Source organism: Pavona decussata, unplaced genomic scaffold (assembly GCF_977016875.1).
Source record: "Pavona decussata unplaced genomic scaffold, jaPavDecu1.1 SCAFFOLD_37, whole genome shotgun sequence".
NCBI lineage: Eukaryota > Metazoa > Cnidaria > Anthozoa > Scleractinia > Agariciidae > Pavona > Pavona decussata.
In genome coordinates, this window is record NW_028145459.1 from 2,740,684 (window position 1) to 2,756,718 (window position 16,035).

Here is a 16,035-nt window from a genome sequence, read left to right on the forward strand (position 1 = left end):
CTCTCATGCTAACGCCGAGCAGATTTATTTTAAAAACGGGTTTCAGGGGACCTTTAGAACCCTCACAGTTTAAATAGCCAATCAAAGAAGAGCAATGATCATTCAAAAACTCATTAATAATTCATAAGCCCATTGGCCTTTCAAATGGTCGATAAAACATCACGTGAAGTGTTTTTAAAACCCGATAAAACCTCTTCCTTATTAGTATGCTGTGTTTAATGTTTTTCTCGTATGCTAATTTCCAACGTTCACAAAAGCATCATTGTTATGAACTCTCTTGACATATGCTTTTCCAGGAATGTTTTTGAAGCCGTTCAAAAAACTAACAGCGCGTGTTTTATCGAGTCTTAAACCACTCGGCTGCGCCTCGTGGTTTTAAATCCCGATAAAACACTGCTGCTCGTATTTAAACATTGCTTAAATTGTTATACGTCATACCTTTTCACCTGAAAAGCAGTTCTAAAAATAAATCTTCTCGGGAAAGGATTGACTCAAGATATGGCGCCTGGATGATCGATATGGATTTAATATTTAAGACGCAGTCTCCTTTAGATCCTCATATTAATTTTCGCTCCTGAAATAGATTCCGCTTATAATTTTTCTATTAACTTCTATTGGCAAGTAAGTCACAAATATGAAATTAGATCGGAGCAATTCTGCTTTACAAAAATTTTCTACCGCAAACTTTCTGCTCCTCCTACTGGCTTCGAAACTCAGTGACGAGATCGTGAATTTTACCAACATTACAGCTATTCGTTCTGGACAAAATCGCTCACTTGAAACCATCAAATTCGCCTGTTATAAACTATGACCCTTTATCTTAATAATCAGATAAATTGTTATCATAATCACTAATTAGTATAATAAAACCAAGGATACAAAGTTTATCCATTTTGGGCACTTATCGAAACATGCGATTTGACCCAAATTCAGAGGAAAAAATCACAAAAGTGGCTCGTACTCACAGGCTTTCCTGTATATTAGTGGAAAGTTCCATTCATCGGCTACTAAAATCTGTGAAAACATTTGGCTGTCATCCACTAGTTGGTCCCGAGTGAGGGCTGAACTTGTGCTACTCAGCTAACACGGCCATATTTCCATCGGACACTTGGTAAACGAATGTCAGTAATAAAACACGAAATACGTTTTTCATCACCATATAGTTTCTCCAGGCACGAAGATCAAAGTTTCCCAGCCAATTTCATCGGAATAGAATCGCTGGAGGAGTTTCATTAAAGCAGTCATAAAGCAAGATATATCTGTTATCGGCGAAGGAAATTTGCATTCCGCCATGTTTTCCTAAACCGCTGGCCAGTTTTTAGTCGGCTCACGGACGGTATGTTTAAGTTTTGCAGCAAGAACACTCGGCCATGTTTTCCAGTTTTTTGATCAGTATGTATATTCTGTTTTTTGACTTGAAGGAAATTTCAAAATGATTGCAGATTGATTTCAACATTTCCATATTGAAGGAACCATGGATCCATCATCCTAGAAAGTCTTTCTAGGATCCATGAAGGAATCAAGCTTATTTTTGTGACGCAAGTCACAAAGATTATAAGCATCGTAATAGATTGGATGCTGGAGAGATAAGTTTTCGTAGACCTCATCCACCTGCTGCAACTAATTTTCTTCGTGCACCACGTCTTCCAAGTCATCTATAGTTGCTTGACGTGTTGGTTTGCTCTCTCTTTAGCACAGATAGTCTTGAAAAGTAGGACTGTCCTTGGTTTCTTGACAACCACTCATCTCTCGAGAACATTCGTTGTTATCTTCCGTCCGGGTATTTCTCAAGTCGATAGCAACTTGCGAAGGATCAGCTTTATATCCCGAATCTTGGCCAGCATCAAATCTTGCTTTCAAATAATCCTTCACTTGAGAAGAGTACCTTGTTCCACCTCCTCTTGGCTTTTGGAATGCCCAACCTATTGGAAGCGAAGAACTGGCCATTGAGGAAACGTCTGATTTCGGCCTAGGGCGGTTTTCGGGAACAAGAGTGGAAAACCTTGCCACCCAGTCACGTCGCAACTGATCATAGACGGATTCTTGGCTTGTTTTATTTTCATGTTGACCACAATCAAGGTGACGTTGCAGGGAGTCAAAAGTTTCAAAGCTGGAGTTTCAGCCTTCCTGTGGACATGGAAACAATGCTGAAGTCTGCCACTAGGTTAATCGTTTGCCCATCAAATTTCTCTTTACAGAAATATAAAAAAAACTCTGATCGTCCTTGATTACCATCGACGTGGGACCCTGAGGTGTACGAACTATGTTACTGTAATTTACAGTTTTACCCTGCCCCACAGAATAAGCTTTACGGAAACGAATTCCTTGAAGCTCAAACTCAAAGTTCTTGCTGTTCTTGGCTGTAAAAGCAAATTGTTTGGCTTTCATTCTTTAAGGAAACTTCAATCTATTCTAAGACTGATTTCAGGTTCTCGCACATGTCACACTGCAGACTGTGCGGGTGGTCACATTCCTTTTTAAACGTTTCGTCGTTCGCATCGCTTAGGGCAAACACCCTACAATGATCTGTACATGGACTAGACTCTTCTTTGCAATGAACTTTATAGTCTGTTTTTAGATACCTCTTGGCTTGACTAAGCTTCTCTTTGATATTATCACCCCATTCCGGACTTGCGCCAGCCTTTTGGAGCTCCTCACCTACTCTCTCAAGTGTTTCAAAAGCTGCCGTCCCATCCACGGCTACATCATCAAGACCTTTGAGAGCTTTCCTTTGAGACGCTTCGCGCACTTCAAGAATACGATAGAGAGTTGCACGACTCAGAGAGTCAAACTCCTCTTCTTGGAAAAGTTGCCAGTATTGAGCAACCATTGTGGACCTAGCTACTGTTCGGATGACGTTCGGCATTACAAGCTTTTCTCCGCTACCAAGCTTAAGTGTGCGTGTTTCGTAGGAAACGTCTTGATAGAAATACGGTCTGTTTATGAATTCCAAAAAATGGTTGACTGTGACTGTATCAAGTCTGACCCTGTGATAAAATGGCGTTTCCAGTGAGGCACCGGCACCTTTGTTATTAGCGTGAAGCTTAGCTTTAATACCCAATTCCCATTCTGTTATCGGTTCGTACAATTAACGCATTTTTTAGCTTCTTAGCAGGATACCTGTTTGCATAAATACTTAAAATCTGAGTGTTCGTGTCCTTGTAAGGTGCATCCCTATATGCTTCTAGGAGAGGCTGGAGCTCATTCTCGATATCAGGGCTGTCAGCCTTGCAAACAGCTTTGAGCAACGTTTCTCCATCTTCCGGGGCAATGGCTGAACAGACTATCTTGCAGGCTTCTGTTGCCTTTCTTACAAAAAATGTTTTCTCCTCCTGACTCACTCTCTCCCACTTTGTTTGTATCTGACACATTAACGGTTCTTCTGTTCCTTCACCTGAACATGTTTCCAATACGTCTAAGCTTTCGTTTATACTAACTAAAGCTTGGTCAGTTTGCAGAGGAGTTAACAAGCTGACATCCTCTTGAGAGCTGTGATATCCTGTTGTACTTGGAGTCCAGTCTGTTTCGACCTTTTGCTGTGAGCGTTCAGTCAATGGTGTTGGAAGCATTGTACTCATCTGGTGAAGGGCTAGGGAATTGGAGGTCCTATACGTATTATAACATAACTAAAACAAAGCGCGCGCTCTGACTGGTCAATTCAGCATCTACTATTTCCCCATGGGTGTATGCTGCTGACGTGTGTGCAAATGTTTATAAAGCAAATATTTTTACAGAGATTGTTTCCAAAATAATGGCTGACATCCCTTCTGCCAAAAATGCTTAACTGTCCTCTCAGTTGTCTGAAGAAGAAACAGAATATTCATCCTTCGCCCTATTTGGGAGTATTTTTGCCGAGCCACCTGCAAAGAGATTCGCAAGTTTAAGCGAAAGCGATCTTGACGACCTTATAAGTGAACGACACTCAAAAAAGACGAAAGAAGTCACAAACTGGTCTGTGTCCACATTTAAAGGTAAACAGCAGGTTATTAAAGCTTAGTTGGAACTCATTAATAGGCTTTACGATAAAGACAAAACGACTTATTAAAGAAATTGTTTCTGTTAAGATATGTATAAACCCAATAAAATGCTTATACGCTGACAATGTCGACGAAATTACATTTTCAATTTGTTGTTTTTACGTCACGATTTTGAAAAGCGCTTACTTTGATAACAGATGAAAAACTATTAAAGAGTTAAGTTCAATTACAAACCAAATTTTGATAGTCCGTTTCCTTTTGTTTTATATTTAGCATGGTGTGCAGAAAAACAAATTCAAACCCCGCTTCAAGCGATGAAAATAGGTCAGCTGGATCAAAACCTTCGCAGATTTTATGCAGAAGCGAGAACGAAAAAGGGCGAAGATTACAGTTAATCTACCTTGCTGGGATTTCGCCATTCGATAGAAAGATTCCTCAATGCCCCGCCATTTAGCAGAGGCCTACAAATTTCAACTGACCCAAGATTTGCAAGATCAAACCTCATGCTAGATGCGCAAATAAAAAATCTAAAACGAAGCAGCAAAGAAAATGTCTCGCACAAACCTGTTATCGAGGAAGAAGACCTCCAGAAGCTGAAATCAAGTGAAGTGTTGTCCTTTTCGTCACCGCTTTCCTTGCTGAGAAACATTTGGTTTCATGTCGTCCTGTTTTTCTGCAGAAGGGGCCTTGAAGGGCAAAGAAGCTTGACAACGAATTGCTTCAAGTTCGAAACCGATGCGGCTGGAAGAAATTACGCAACCATGAGTCACGATGAATTATCAAAGAATCATCCCGGAGGGCTTAAGGACGTTGAAAGCACGGAAAAAGAAGCCAGAATGTATGAGACCGAAGACCAAGGTGACGGCTACATGGCCCTCAAATTGTATCTCCAGAGGGTCAATCCAAAGTGTACTGCGTTTTTTCAATATCCCAAGAAAAATACCATGGCTCTAGATGCCGTTTGGTACGAAGCACGACCGCTTGGAATTAACAGCCTCGTTAAAATGATGAAGACCATCAGCGAAGAAGCACGTTTATCCAAAGTCTACACAAACCATTGTGTAAGAGCCACTGCCATCACTCTCTGGTCCAACGTCGGGATTTCAAACCGCCACATAATGGCCATTTCTGGACACCGCAGTGAGCAGTCTCTGGTAAGCTACAATTCGCGGCCTTCGACCTCACAGCTCCATAACTGTAGCCAAGTCTTGTCGAGAGCCTTTAGTTCTCCTTCTGCCAACAATCACAGTCAGCCATCAGAAACTTCTCGGCAATCCACGTCGTTCCAGGCCAAACAAGTGGCAACGAAATCGCTCTTCAGCGAATGCACCATTCAAAATGTGAAAATTGTTTTCAACGGTTCATTCTCTGAATCGATGTGAAATTCAGTCTTTCGTGTTTTAATAACTTTGGGCGGTTGTCTACTTTTTCCCCTGAGTTTGTTCATAATTCTATTGAACTATTTCACCGGTTGTTGGATACAGACCTTAGAAAGAGGATTTTGATCGATATTTCAGGAAACGTGATTAAACTTTATCGAGTTGCTGGTGTGCAGTCGCTTGTCATGAATGAATTTTCGAGCGCTTATTTTCTCCTGTCATGTAAGACTAAACCAACATTTTTTGCGATGTACCTCAATTAAAGCAGCTCTGTTGTCCCAATGTCTCAGTGTTATGTTATAAAACAAATGGTAAACGCCATAGCGTGTACTATTGAGTGACGGATGCACTTGGGAGGTTTGCTAAGCACTCAAGAAGCTAAAGTAGCACTCGGCTATCGCCTCGTGCGACTCTTACGCTTCTTTCGTGCTTAGCAACCTCCCGCATGCACCCATCACTCAATAGTACATGCTATGGCGTTTACATTCTCGCCTCACACTTTCACCCTATGCAGCTCCACTTGGGAGCCTGTTTACAGGCTAAATAAGAGTGGTAGAGTGGGGTAAGCATTGTACATGAATTGACTGACTGTACCACCTTGAAAGAAAGAAATTTGACTACGGGTCTTTACTTTTTCAACGGCATTTACCAGTTTTAAAATCATCAGCACGCGCCGAAAGAAGCGGGAAATTAAGTAATTTTATTGCTTGGAGGATTGGGAAAATGGAGTTTCGAAAGTTGATGTTCCAACTGGTGTTCCAGTTAGTTGTCAGAATCCAAAATGGATTTTGCAACGGACAAGTTTTCGATTCTCTCATGCACATGCAGGATTTGATAGGATTTGTCACTTGACTCAAGGCGGTGATTTCATGAGGGAATCGAATGGTTGTCCGTTACAGTATTCATTTTAGATCATGATGGCTAACTGTTTTCTATTCTATCATCAGTGACGGCTTGTGACCCAAATAGGTCACAAGTTCATTACCCCGAGGGCAATGGAGTGCATCATATGAGATTTGCTGGGTTAAGAGAGAAACAAAACCCTATTTTGATGTTTAAAAAAGAAAAATATGCATCCAAATTGTATCAAATGTATCAAATAATTGAGCTAGCCATCCACCGGGGAAGAACATCATTTAAACTAAATTATATTTTTACGCGTAGTGCCCCCAACACATTCAAGTTTGCCATCTGACGGGTGGCTTACTGTCGAATGTCCATTAATTATAAAATGTTGAGTCTAAAAGGTTTGAAGAAGCTTCATTTTGAGTTATTGAGTCAGTAAGCCCTTCTGACAGAGTTGTCACTGAAAAGGTGAGTATCAAACTTATTCATTTACTATTTACAACAAGAATAGTGTTCTCTGACTCCTGTAATCATCAGTTGCAAGAATCACTTCAATAAACAGTGGGTAATTTATCGCTGAATGGACTAAATAAAACACCTTGTAAGACGAGAACGCTGGCCCAACGGCAAACGCATTTTTTAAAATACTTAAAATTTCAGCTAAACAAAACTTTTTGTTACCAGGGGCAAGAAAACCCATGGTAAGAAAGATTAGTGTTTTTTTTCCCAAACATTTTTACCAATACACTGGGCAAACGCATTTAATTGTAGAAGATAAGCCTCGCATCCAGTTCAATTTGTTGATTCTGTTCTTTTCCAAACGATGAACCGAAAGCTATAGCAAATGTCATAAATACTTCTTTGTAGTGTTCCTTAGTTGATTTACTTTCGTCCAAATTAAGAATGGTGCGTTTTTAACTTTGCTAGAAAAATAATTTCTGAGATGCTGTCATTAACGCTGTTTGTCCGTTCATTTATTTCCCTAGCTTACTTTCCACTGCGTACTATGATTAATATTTAAAAATTGATTCCATTTTGTTGTGCATCTGTTCAGTTATAGAACACAGATGATGTCAAATTCTGTTAAGATGGCTGTATTTTTTTTTTTGCGCGCGTTCTGTGATTGAAAGCTGATGACACTTGTTGTTGCTTATGACACTTGTTGTTGCTCAAGAAGTGAGAAAAGTAAATATGGCGCGGATAAAACAGTCTTTGTTCCCTGCGTTACCTGTAGATAAATTCCTAAATTCCCTGAGGCTGTGCATGTAGTTTACGAATTCATCTGTAAGACCAACATTTAAGAGACAGTCACGTCGCAAGAAACCCAACCTTGTTGCCCTGAGATCGACACAGCGGCAAAATGAGTGCGCATGCTCGTCACGCGTGAGCAATCTTTCTCGGCAAAATGGCAGCATTTTTAAAATTCCTATTGCTTGTTCTCATTTCGCGTGGATAACCCCAAATCAAGACAGATAAGGTTGTCGCTTTCAGGAAAGGTTCCTTCGAAATTCCTCCATCACATATCTTAATTATTAAACAAAAAAATATCATAGTAACAGGTGTGAATTTTGCCATTGAAGTGGAGCATTGAATCACAAATCTCCGGAGCATGCGCACTCATTTTGCCGTTGTGTCCCTGAGATCAGTCTAAACCAGCGCATGCGCAGTTAAAAAAAACTTAGAAGCATTTATATTATTTTTATATAAGGGCGCTATTTTGTCGAAAAACAGAATTTTCTAAATTTACACAGAAGAATACTTCAGAAAACATGGAAGTGTTCTAATTAAAAACCTTTGAATTTAATAGAAAAAATTGTAATTATTAGGAATTTAACACGAAAACACTAAATACAGAAATTGCCCAAGATGTCTCTGTTGTTGTTGTACATCCCTCCTGGCCCCAGAAGACAAAGAAAGCCCGGTCTAGATAGGGTTAACTACAAAAATAACAGTGCCATCAGTTTTAACTTACATTTGCCAATTTGAACGCTCAGAACTGTGCAGCTTGAAAGTAATAGATCATTTCTGAGTTGCTTTGAACCTCGTTATGAAAGCGAGGTGAAGTGCAAAGTTTTTGTTATGAAAAGTAGTTTTCATATGAAAAGTTTTCTCTTAGCCTCGCTTTCATAGTGAGGTTCACAGCAACTCGTAAATGGCCTATTACAAATGAGACGTGTGTTCTACTAAACTGTGTTCAGCCACCTCAGTATATAAGAATAAGAAGGTGGCAAACGAGCCGTTACAATAGGAGACCGGTACCGATGTTGTTATCAAATTTTGACGTCTAGGCTACTATGCATAACAGAACAGACCCACTTCGAAATGGAATCTATTCGCCTTATTCATTTCTCGAGTGAGCATTACCTTAACTATTCAACCAATAAGTATTTTCATAAACTGGCAAAAAACTTTAACTTAATGAAGTTAGTGACTGGAAAGAAGCTTACTGTGAATTACTTTTTCTCGTTGAACAAAACTTTACTCCAGTTGGAAATTGTAATCCAAAAAATAACCGCTGGTCGGTTACTTCACTGTAAGTTGTGATCGATCCCCGCCATTCCGGGATTTCAAAATGATTGCTTTTTAACTTGTTAATTATTAAAGTTTGTGAGAGCAGAACTTTACTTCGTTAAAAAAGAATTAAGTTCCCGTTTCTCACATGGCCGTCAAATTGGAATCCCCGATCCGCCGACGAAACACTGGCAAATAGTTTTTTATTTTTTTCATCTCACAACAATTAAATGGTTCCATTTTAACTTAAAAAGCCACCCAACGGGGAAAATATTGTTTAACCTAAATTGTATTTTTACTCATAGTTTCACCCATGAGAGCACCATCTGTCTTCTGGCGGGTGGCTTACAGTTGCATATCAATTATTTATCAATTGCAAATGTTTAGTCTAAAAGGTTAGAAGAAGCCCTCAATCAATCAATCTCAGTCAATTAGCCCTCCTGAAAGCTTTGTCACTGTAAAGGTGAGTATCAAACTTATTTAACTATTATTTGAAATAAGCACACTGTTCTCTGTCTCTTCTGGGCCGGGTTGTTCGAAAGCCAGTTAACGCTAATCCTCGATTAAAAGTTAATCGAGGTTGAATATGTCTTTAAAATCTAATATTTAGCTAATACCAAAGAAAAGTAGAAGTAAAAAATGAAGGACAAAAATGTTTTGGTAAAATCTTAATTGATTAGTAATTAAACTCGAATTAAAGTTCACGTTAACCCAGGATTAGTCTAATCGGGCTTTGAACAACTGGGGCCTGATCTTTGCAAGGACCACTTTAAGAAACAGAGACAATTTGTAGTTGAATCTTCATGAAAGTTAGGCTCAATAATGGACTTAATGAAAGAGCTTGTAAGACGGTGGTCCAACAGCAAACATATAGTTAAACAAGAACTTAATATTTCGTCTAAACAAAACATTTTTTATCAGCGGCAAGATAAACCTGTGGTCAGGAAGGTTAGTTTTTTTTCTTACGAAGGTGCCTGGCAACTCTTTTAATTCTAGTAAATCTCGCATTCAGTTCAAGTTGTTTGATTCTGTTCTTTGCCCAACGATGATCAAAAAATACTAATTTTAATTTTTGCAAGTAGCGTGGCATGAACACACAAAAGAGTATAGAAATATGTTTAGTCAACTGGAATCCTACTTCTACGGTTAGCTCGAAAATAAACGATAACGCAGTAACTAATATCCAGTTGTGTGTGGACAACATCTGGTAAAAGTCCCAAACGAGCGAAGCAGACACCATTTTTTTTTTCGCAAAATAGCGAATATATCAGACAGAGGCTAAATGCCAAGGAAGGGTTCTTCTTAGCTAAACCCAAAGCTAGCCGGCAAATTAATATTTCTTTCTAGTGTTCCTTTGTTGGTTTATTTCCCGCCCACGTCCAAATTAAGAATGATGCGTTTTTAACAGCATTGACATTTCGCAAGGGAGCGTCTCCTTAACTATTCAACTATTATGCTTTTTCATAAACCTAAAACAAAGTTAGTAATTGGAAAGAAGATTCCAGTCAAACAACATTTTTCGTTTGACAAACCTTAATTTACTCAAGTAGGAAATTTGTCATTCTAACAAATAACCGCTGGTCGGTTGCTTCACTGTAGGTAGTGATCGATCCCCGCCATTCCTGGATTTCAAAATGATTGCTTTTTAACTTGTTAATTATTAAAGTTTGTGAGGGCAGAACTTTACGTTAAAAAATTTAACGTAAATTAAGTAAGTTTCTCACAGGAAGATAGCCGTCACATGTGAATCCCCGATCCTCCGTGCGTTAGACAGATAATCCTCATGGCGCTTTGATTTCACAACAAAACGTTTATTTAGCGAGTTGCAGCTCTGCAAATTGTATCACCAAGTCGTTACAAAACGGTTATAAACGGTGGGCGGAGTAAAAAATCACTCTTTTTAAGTGCCAATCTCGTATTTAGCGCAGAGCACTAATTGGGTACGCTTTCAGGATCGAATTAGAATTAAGAAATATTGGTTTTTGAGGAGAGGGGAAAACCGGAGTACCCGGAGAAAAACATCTCGGAGCAAGGACGAGAACCAACAACAAACTCAACCCACATATGACGCCGAGTCCGGGAATCGAACCCGGGCCACATTGCATTGGTGGGAGGCGAGTGCTATCACCATTGCTCTATCCCTGAATGAGTGTTGTTAAGCTTATTAAGGTTGCAACTACAATAAAAGTTTCTTTTTTGTCACACCATAGATGGAAGCCAAGCGAGGATTACTTCTGGTGATCTGTTCGATGATATTAGCTGGCGAAGTTGGTTAGTGCTGTAGTGAAAAACTGTCTTACAAGACCCTCTTGTAGTGAGATGATATCAGTTCTTAAAATTTGGGACAATGAACTTTACTCCCATAATAATCCATGTACCCACACTTGGAACATATCCCCCGTCAAGCAGCTCCCGCCTTCTATTCGTTCACTTTATTTAAAAATATTTTATTTGGGGAAATATTAGTTTCATTTTTTAACATTATAACGGCCGGTGTCTGCATTTCTCTGGTAAATAAACGTAATTGTTTTCGACAGTAGAATGGCCAAAACAGCAGTGGTTCCGTGCCACAGAGTTCAAGAAAAGACGGTTTATTTTAGAAGAAAAAACGAATTTGCAAGACCAAAATGGCTGCCGAACAGATTGAAGAACTAAAAGCCGGAGGCCCCCGGCACGGCACTCAACGGTCTATTAATTCACAAAGGCGTGTAAACTAATAATAATAATAATAATAATAATAATAATAATAATAATTTATTATACTTATATTGTGCAAAAAGCATGTCAATGATGTATTGCGCATGACATCTTAACTAAAATGTATAATTTACTTACAAATATCAACATATAAAATGAAATAATAAGCAATTGCAAAACTAATTTAACGATGAGAAAATTCATGTTTATATAAAATATGCATGATAATATAAAATCATTACTTGATCTTAATAAAATTGGTTATAAGCCAAACGCCTGGCTGAAAAGATGCACTTTTATAGGTAACATTTAAACTCGTTGAGGCTGTCTAGCTGCCGGAGCTGTCGTGGCAAAAGCTCCGTCGCTCAGCGCCTTCCTAGCAGTCTTGGACATATCCAGTGTACCTGACGATCTAAGATTGTATTTGTTTACCTTAATAGAAAGAAGATTACAGTATATCTAGTGAATTGCACTGACATTCTGACAACATTGGTTGCCTTCGGTAACTTAGAATATGGAAATTATATTTTGGTTTTTATCTATTTTAGCCTGCTTTCCGAAGGATATCCGAGTGCAAACCTCCATCACCCAAGAGGATGTGTCCGCCCTGCTCTCGAAGCAAGACGATTGGCATTCTATTTTAAAGCATCTTCCTGGTCTTGTCAAAATATGGTAAGCAATTAATTTAGCCTAATTTAATTGAGGAAAACGTTTTATCAATACACGGAACACTGGATTAATTCAGAACTCGCCAAAACGCAAATTTAGAGCTTGAAATCAATGATCGCTAGGTTATTTTCTCTTTTCTGGAGCATTGAGTATTCTCATTTAAAAAAGGATACAATAGTTTGTGGTCAAAGGGATCAATGCATTTTTGAATTAAAAAAATCCTTTTTGTATTTTTTTTTCCATTAAGGTTATTACCGATTATAAGAAAGATTTTGACGGGTGTTAAAGAAAGTAAGGACCCAGTCGCAATTCTGCTGGATATTATCACTTTTCTTGAGAAGGGTGTGAAGAAAGAAAAAAAGAAAGAAAAGGAAGAGGAGAAGGAAACTGGAAAAGAAGAGGGAAATAATGAAGAGGAAAATAAAGGCAGCGGGGAAGAATCTGGAGAAAAAGAACCTGAAGAATAACCTGGTTAAGGAAATACAAACACCGAACAAGGGGAAGATATCAGTAGTACTGATACACATGAATTTTAAAATGAAACAGCCCCAAGGATGGTAACCAGCGCAACGTTTTCACTGTTGCCGGTAAATTATATATCAGTAAAATACTGAAGGTAGAATTCTTAGAAAACAAGAAAATAGGATAGTTATTTACAGGTAATCCTTTTCAGCCCTGCAAACTAATAAACAAATGTAATATCGGAATGTTAAAACAATAAAATGTGAAGAAAAAGGTGTATTGTTGGTTTAAGCTAAGAGTGCTGTTTAAAGTTTGTAGCCGCTGAGCGGCACTCTATAATTGGGAAAGGATTTATGGGCAGAAAGGCTTAGAACCAGGACAGGACGATATCTCGATTTATTACACCCATTTTGAAATCACTGGTGATCCTTGCAATCTGATTGGCTCTCAACAGTGCGATTTACTCCCAAATTGCACCATTTCTTGCTCTAAATCGCATCCTTTCTTTAGCCCATCAAAATGGAAATGAAGTAACAAAAATAGAATATTAATATTGACAATGATACTCTGTGATTTCAAAATAGGTGTAATAAAGCGGTAATTGAACTTTGTGTCGTGCAATTTTGGTCTGAAATCATACTTGTGATTTCAAATCAAACTCGCGCTGCGCGCTCGTTTGATTTTGAAATCACGCGTATGATTTCAGACCAAGTTGCACTCCACTCAGTTCAATTACCATTGTAAATCATGTTCTAAAGTATAGTGTAAGTCTGGACATCAAACAGTCCGGTAAAAAGCAAAAGTACTTAAATTGTTATGCAGTATTGTCAATTGCATGATTACCAACCCTAACATTAATTTTCTTTCAACTTTATAAGAGTTATACCGTTGAAAATGAGATATGGCGATAAATTTGACTTCGGTGATTTGGAACTGAAGTTTCACTTGCACCATTTGCACAGAGTAAAAGTGTAGTTTATCAGTTAAAAAAAAACTGGGCAATCCATTCAAAGTCAGGATCAACAAATGAGACTAAAATCAACTGTAACTTGTTAAGCCTATTAGTGTTTACGATAAAAAAAATATCGCCAGTCTTCTTTATTTGTCTACCTAATGTACTGAGAAAACCAAATTTGAGTTCGGCGTTTATTGTTTGAGAAATCATCTTGAACTGCTATATTGACTACAACATTACAATACAACAAACATTTCACTGTTTCTTCCAAGTCGCGTCTTCCACTTTTCATGTTTTCGCATCAGTTTGTAAAGGTGCAAAATCAGTGTTCTTTAAATGACCGCTTTCCAATTGCCACGCTTTTTTGTGAAAGGTGTTAAAACGTTTCAGGGGACACCAGGCCATTCCCTAGTTCATGTAGATACGAGAATCAGGACAAATCGATAAAAGTAATATCACTCCCCACCCCTCTTGAAAGCGGCTTACAGGAAGAATGTTAATTTTTTCGTTTTCCATAGACGTATTTTTCTTATTGAAATAGATCCTCTAATACTACACAATGAAGGAAAAAGCGTTCTTTTCAATAGAGTGAATCCTAAGGTAATTGTAGGTGATTGAACGCAATTCAGTGAAACTCAGAGATTTAAAACTTGGAAAGCCGGGTTTTCGATTTTATCCCTTCAAACCGGCATCTTAGTATTAGCAAAATATTCACTGTAATATATCAACTCGGCATGTGATTAGACGACAAAGATATGGTTTTGACTGTTTAATTGCTTGATCTTTATTAGCAAATCACTGGTTTTAATCATTCCTCATTAACAAAAGCCTCATACAGGTGCATATTACATAATTCTTTTAATAAAACGATGTAAGATAAGCCTCTTGAGGCTTAAAAGTTAACTTATTTTATATTTTTATTACGTTTTGCTGTTGTTACACAAGGTGTCTATATATGGAGGACACCAGTTAAGCTCGAATAGCTTTTCATTTCACTGTGATGAAGCCGCGCGTAGTAGGCGGGAACTGGTTGGCCAAGGTGTAGACCTGGTCGGAACAATACCAGGTTTGCAGATAGTGAAATAGTACAGCCAATTACGATGCACAATATAACCAGATTGGTAGTATGTTGCCCATCCACGAAATCCATTGTACATCCCTGGAACTAAGAAAAACAAAAACAATGCATAGAGTGAGTAAAGGATCACTCTGAAGTGCATTGCACAGCGTTTGGAGTTTATTAACAATGCCAGGTTAATTCATTTTTAAAAACAAAAAAATTGCTCGAAAGTATTTTCGTCATATAGCTTGGTTAAATTCAAAATAAAGATTTAAATATTTCATATAAAAATGAGTGGTAAAGAGAAATTGTAGAAAACTCCACTTAAAAAAGTAAATATAACATAAAGCCATTAGCATAAGGACATCAGAGTAAGTCAGTGAGGTTTAATAAAGAATGTGAAAAAGCAAGGCTGATTTCACAGTTGGGAAATATATTGCTCCAATATTTCGAAAGGCATGGCCTTTCTTCTTCAGAGTATAACAATTTAAAACAAGAAGGGATGCAGTTATACCTGATAATAACAAAGCTTAAGCAAAATAGCTTAAGTTACAAAAACTAAGAAACTGACGTTGCAATTTAAAAATTGCAAATACAATTAAGTAGATATGAGTAAAAAAGCTAAAGTTATAAAGTTGAAAACGAAAACAAAAAACTTTACACTGATAAGAAATTTGAACATTTCTCATTAGGGGGTTTAAATGGCTGAATATTATTAAAAAAACTATTAATTACCGTAGCATCGACGTCTGAAGCAGTAACACAGTCTGAAGGTGACCCCATTTGCATAGGGTGGAATGAGGATCGGAACAGTCACAGAGCTCGGACGCGGACTGCGGGATTGGCGTTTGGAGTCAGATTCTTCTGGTTTGATATCTTCATCATCTTGTTTGAGGAATTCATATTCTTTGGAGTCTTCTTCTTCATTCATATCCTCCAAGACAGCTTCTCCTTCTACTGCCATGCCAGGTTCCTCATCAGAGAAAGCTTCATCGCCAGTTAACTCTCGAGCCTTTGCAAAAACCAAGACGAAACCCAGGAATAGCAGAATCTCAAAGAAATGCATCTTCTAGGTTTTACAAAAAGTCAGTGTGTAAGAACAAACAAACAAGATTAGTGAATTACTCTGTACTTGTCACAAAAAAGGTATTGCGGACTGAGATTTGTACTGCTCAGTAGTGAAGAATATGTGAGAACGTAATTGCAATCCTATCAAATTTCTTTAAGCAATGGGGTTTTTCGGTGAGAGGTAATCAAATGTAAAGAAAAGTGAACAATTAGTTAACTTGTGCAGCTAACTGAGCCAAACCTGAAGTTTAACTGTCCGGAGTTGGTTACAACTTTGCATCTTCTCCTAACAAAACTTTACTGATTGCGTGGTAATTTTTACTTCACGTAGATATATAAAACACGAAAGCTCCAAACAAACACCCTAAGTTAAACCAATTCGCCAGCTCTACAAAAGAAGAAAATACGAGA

The 16,035-nt window shown here is 38.1% G+C and overlaps 3 protein-coding genes across 3 annotated transcripts; 2 read left to right on the forward strand and 1 right to left on the reverse strand.

Moving 5' to 3' along the window:
- Positions 1 to 3,848: 3,848 nt before the first annotated feature.
- Positions 3,849 to 5,726, forward strand: LOC146484025 (uncharacterized). The gene has a single exon (XM_085105104.1). It carries the CDS (start codon positions 4,481 to 4,483, stop codon positions 5,357 to 5,359), a length of 879 nt encoding a protein of 292 aa, XP_084961230.1. The 5' UTR covers positions 3,849 to 4,480; the 3' UTR covers positions 5,360 to 5,726.
- Positions 5,727 to 6,450: 724 nt separating this feature from the next.
- Positions 6,451 to 12,931, forward strand: LOC146484026 (uncharacterized). Its single transcript, XM_085105365.1, has 5 exons — positions 6,451 to 6,670; positions 9,101 to 9,176; positions 10,924 to 10,984; positions 11,959 to 12,082; positions 12,327 to 12,931. The coding sequence occupies exons 3-5, from the start codon at positions 10,924 to 10,926 to the stop codon at positions 12,544 to 12,546; spliced, it is 405 nt and encodes a 134-aa protein (XP_084961491.1). The 5' UTR covers positions 6,451 to 6,670; positions 9,101 to 9,176; the 3' UTR covers positions 12,547 to 12,931.
- A 1,321-nt stretch (positions 12,932 to 14,252) lies between these two features.
- Positions 14,253 to 16,035, reverse strand: LOC146484027 (uncharacterized). Its single transcript, XM_085105362.1, has 2 exons — positions 15,292 to 16,035; positions 14,253 to 14,661 (listed from the first exon to the last, which is right to left on the reverse strand). Exons 1-2 carry the CDS (start codon positions 15,620 to 15,622, stop codon positions 14,489 to 14,491), a joined length of 504 nt encoding a protein of 167 aa, XP_084961488.1. The 5' UTR covers positions 15,623 to 16,035; the 3' UTR covers positions 14,253 to 14,488.

Excerpts from the sequence above, each read along its gene's own strand:
- LOC146484025 (XM_085105104.1), top strand. The coding sequence starts at position 4,481 with ATGCTAGATGCGCAAATAAAAAATCTAAAACGAAGCAGCAAAGAAAAT.
- LOC146484026 (XM_085105365.1), top strand. The coding sequence starts at position 10,924 with ATGGAAGCCAAGCGAGGATTACTTCTGGTGATCTGTTCGATGATATTA. Across the intron at positions 10,985-11,958 it reads GATATTAGCTGGCGAAGTTG|CCTGCTTTCCGAAGGATATC; the intron begins GTTAGTGCTGTA and ends TATCTATTTTAG. Across the intron at positions 12,083-12,326 it reads CCTGGTCTTGTCAAAATATG|GTTATTACCGATTATAAGAA; the intron begins GTAAGCAATTAA and ends TTTTCCATTAAG.
- LOC146484027 (XM_085105362.1), bottom strand. The coding sequence starts at position 15,622 with ATGCATTTCTTTGAGATTCTGCTATTCCTGGGTTTCGTCTTGGTTTTT. Across the intron at positions 14,662-15,291 it reads CTTCAGACGTCGATGCTACG|TTCCAGGGATGTACAATGGA; the intron begins GTAATTAATAGT and ends TGTTTTTCTTAG.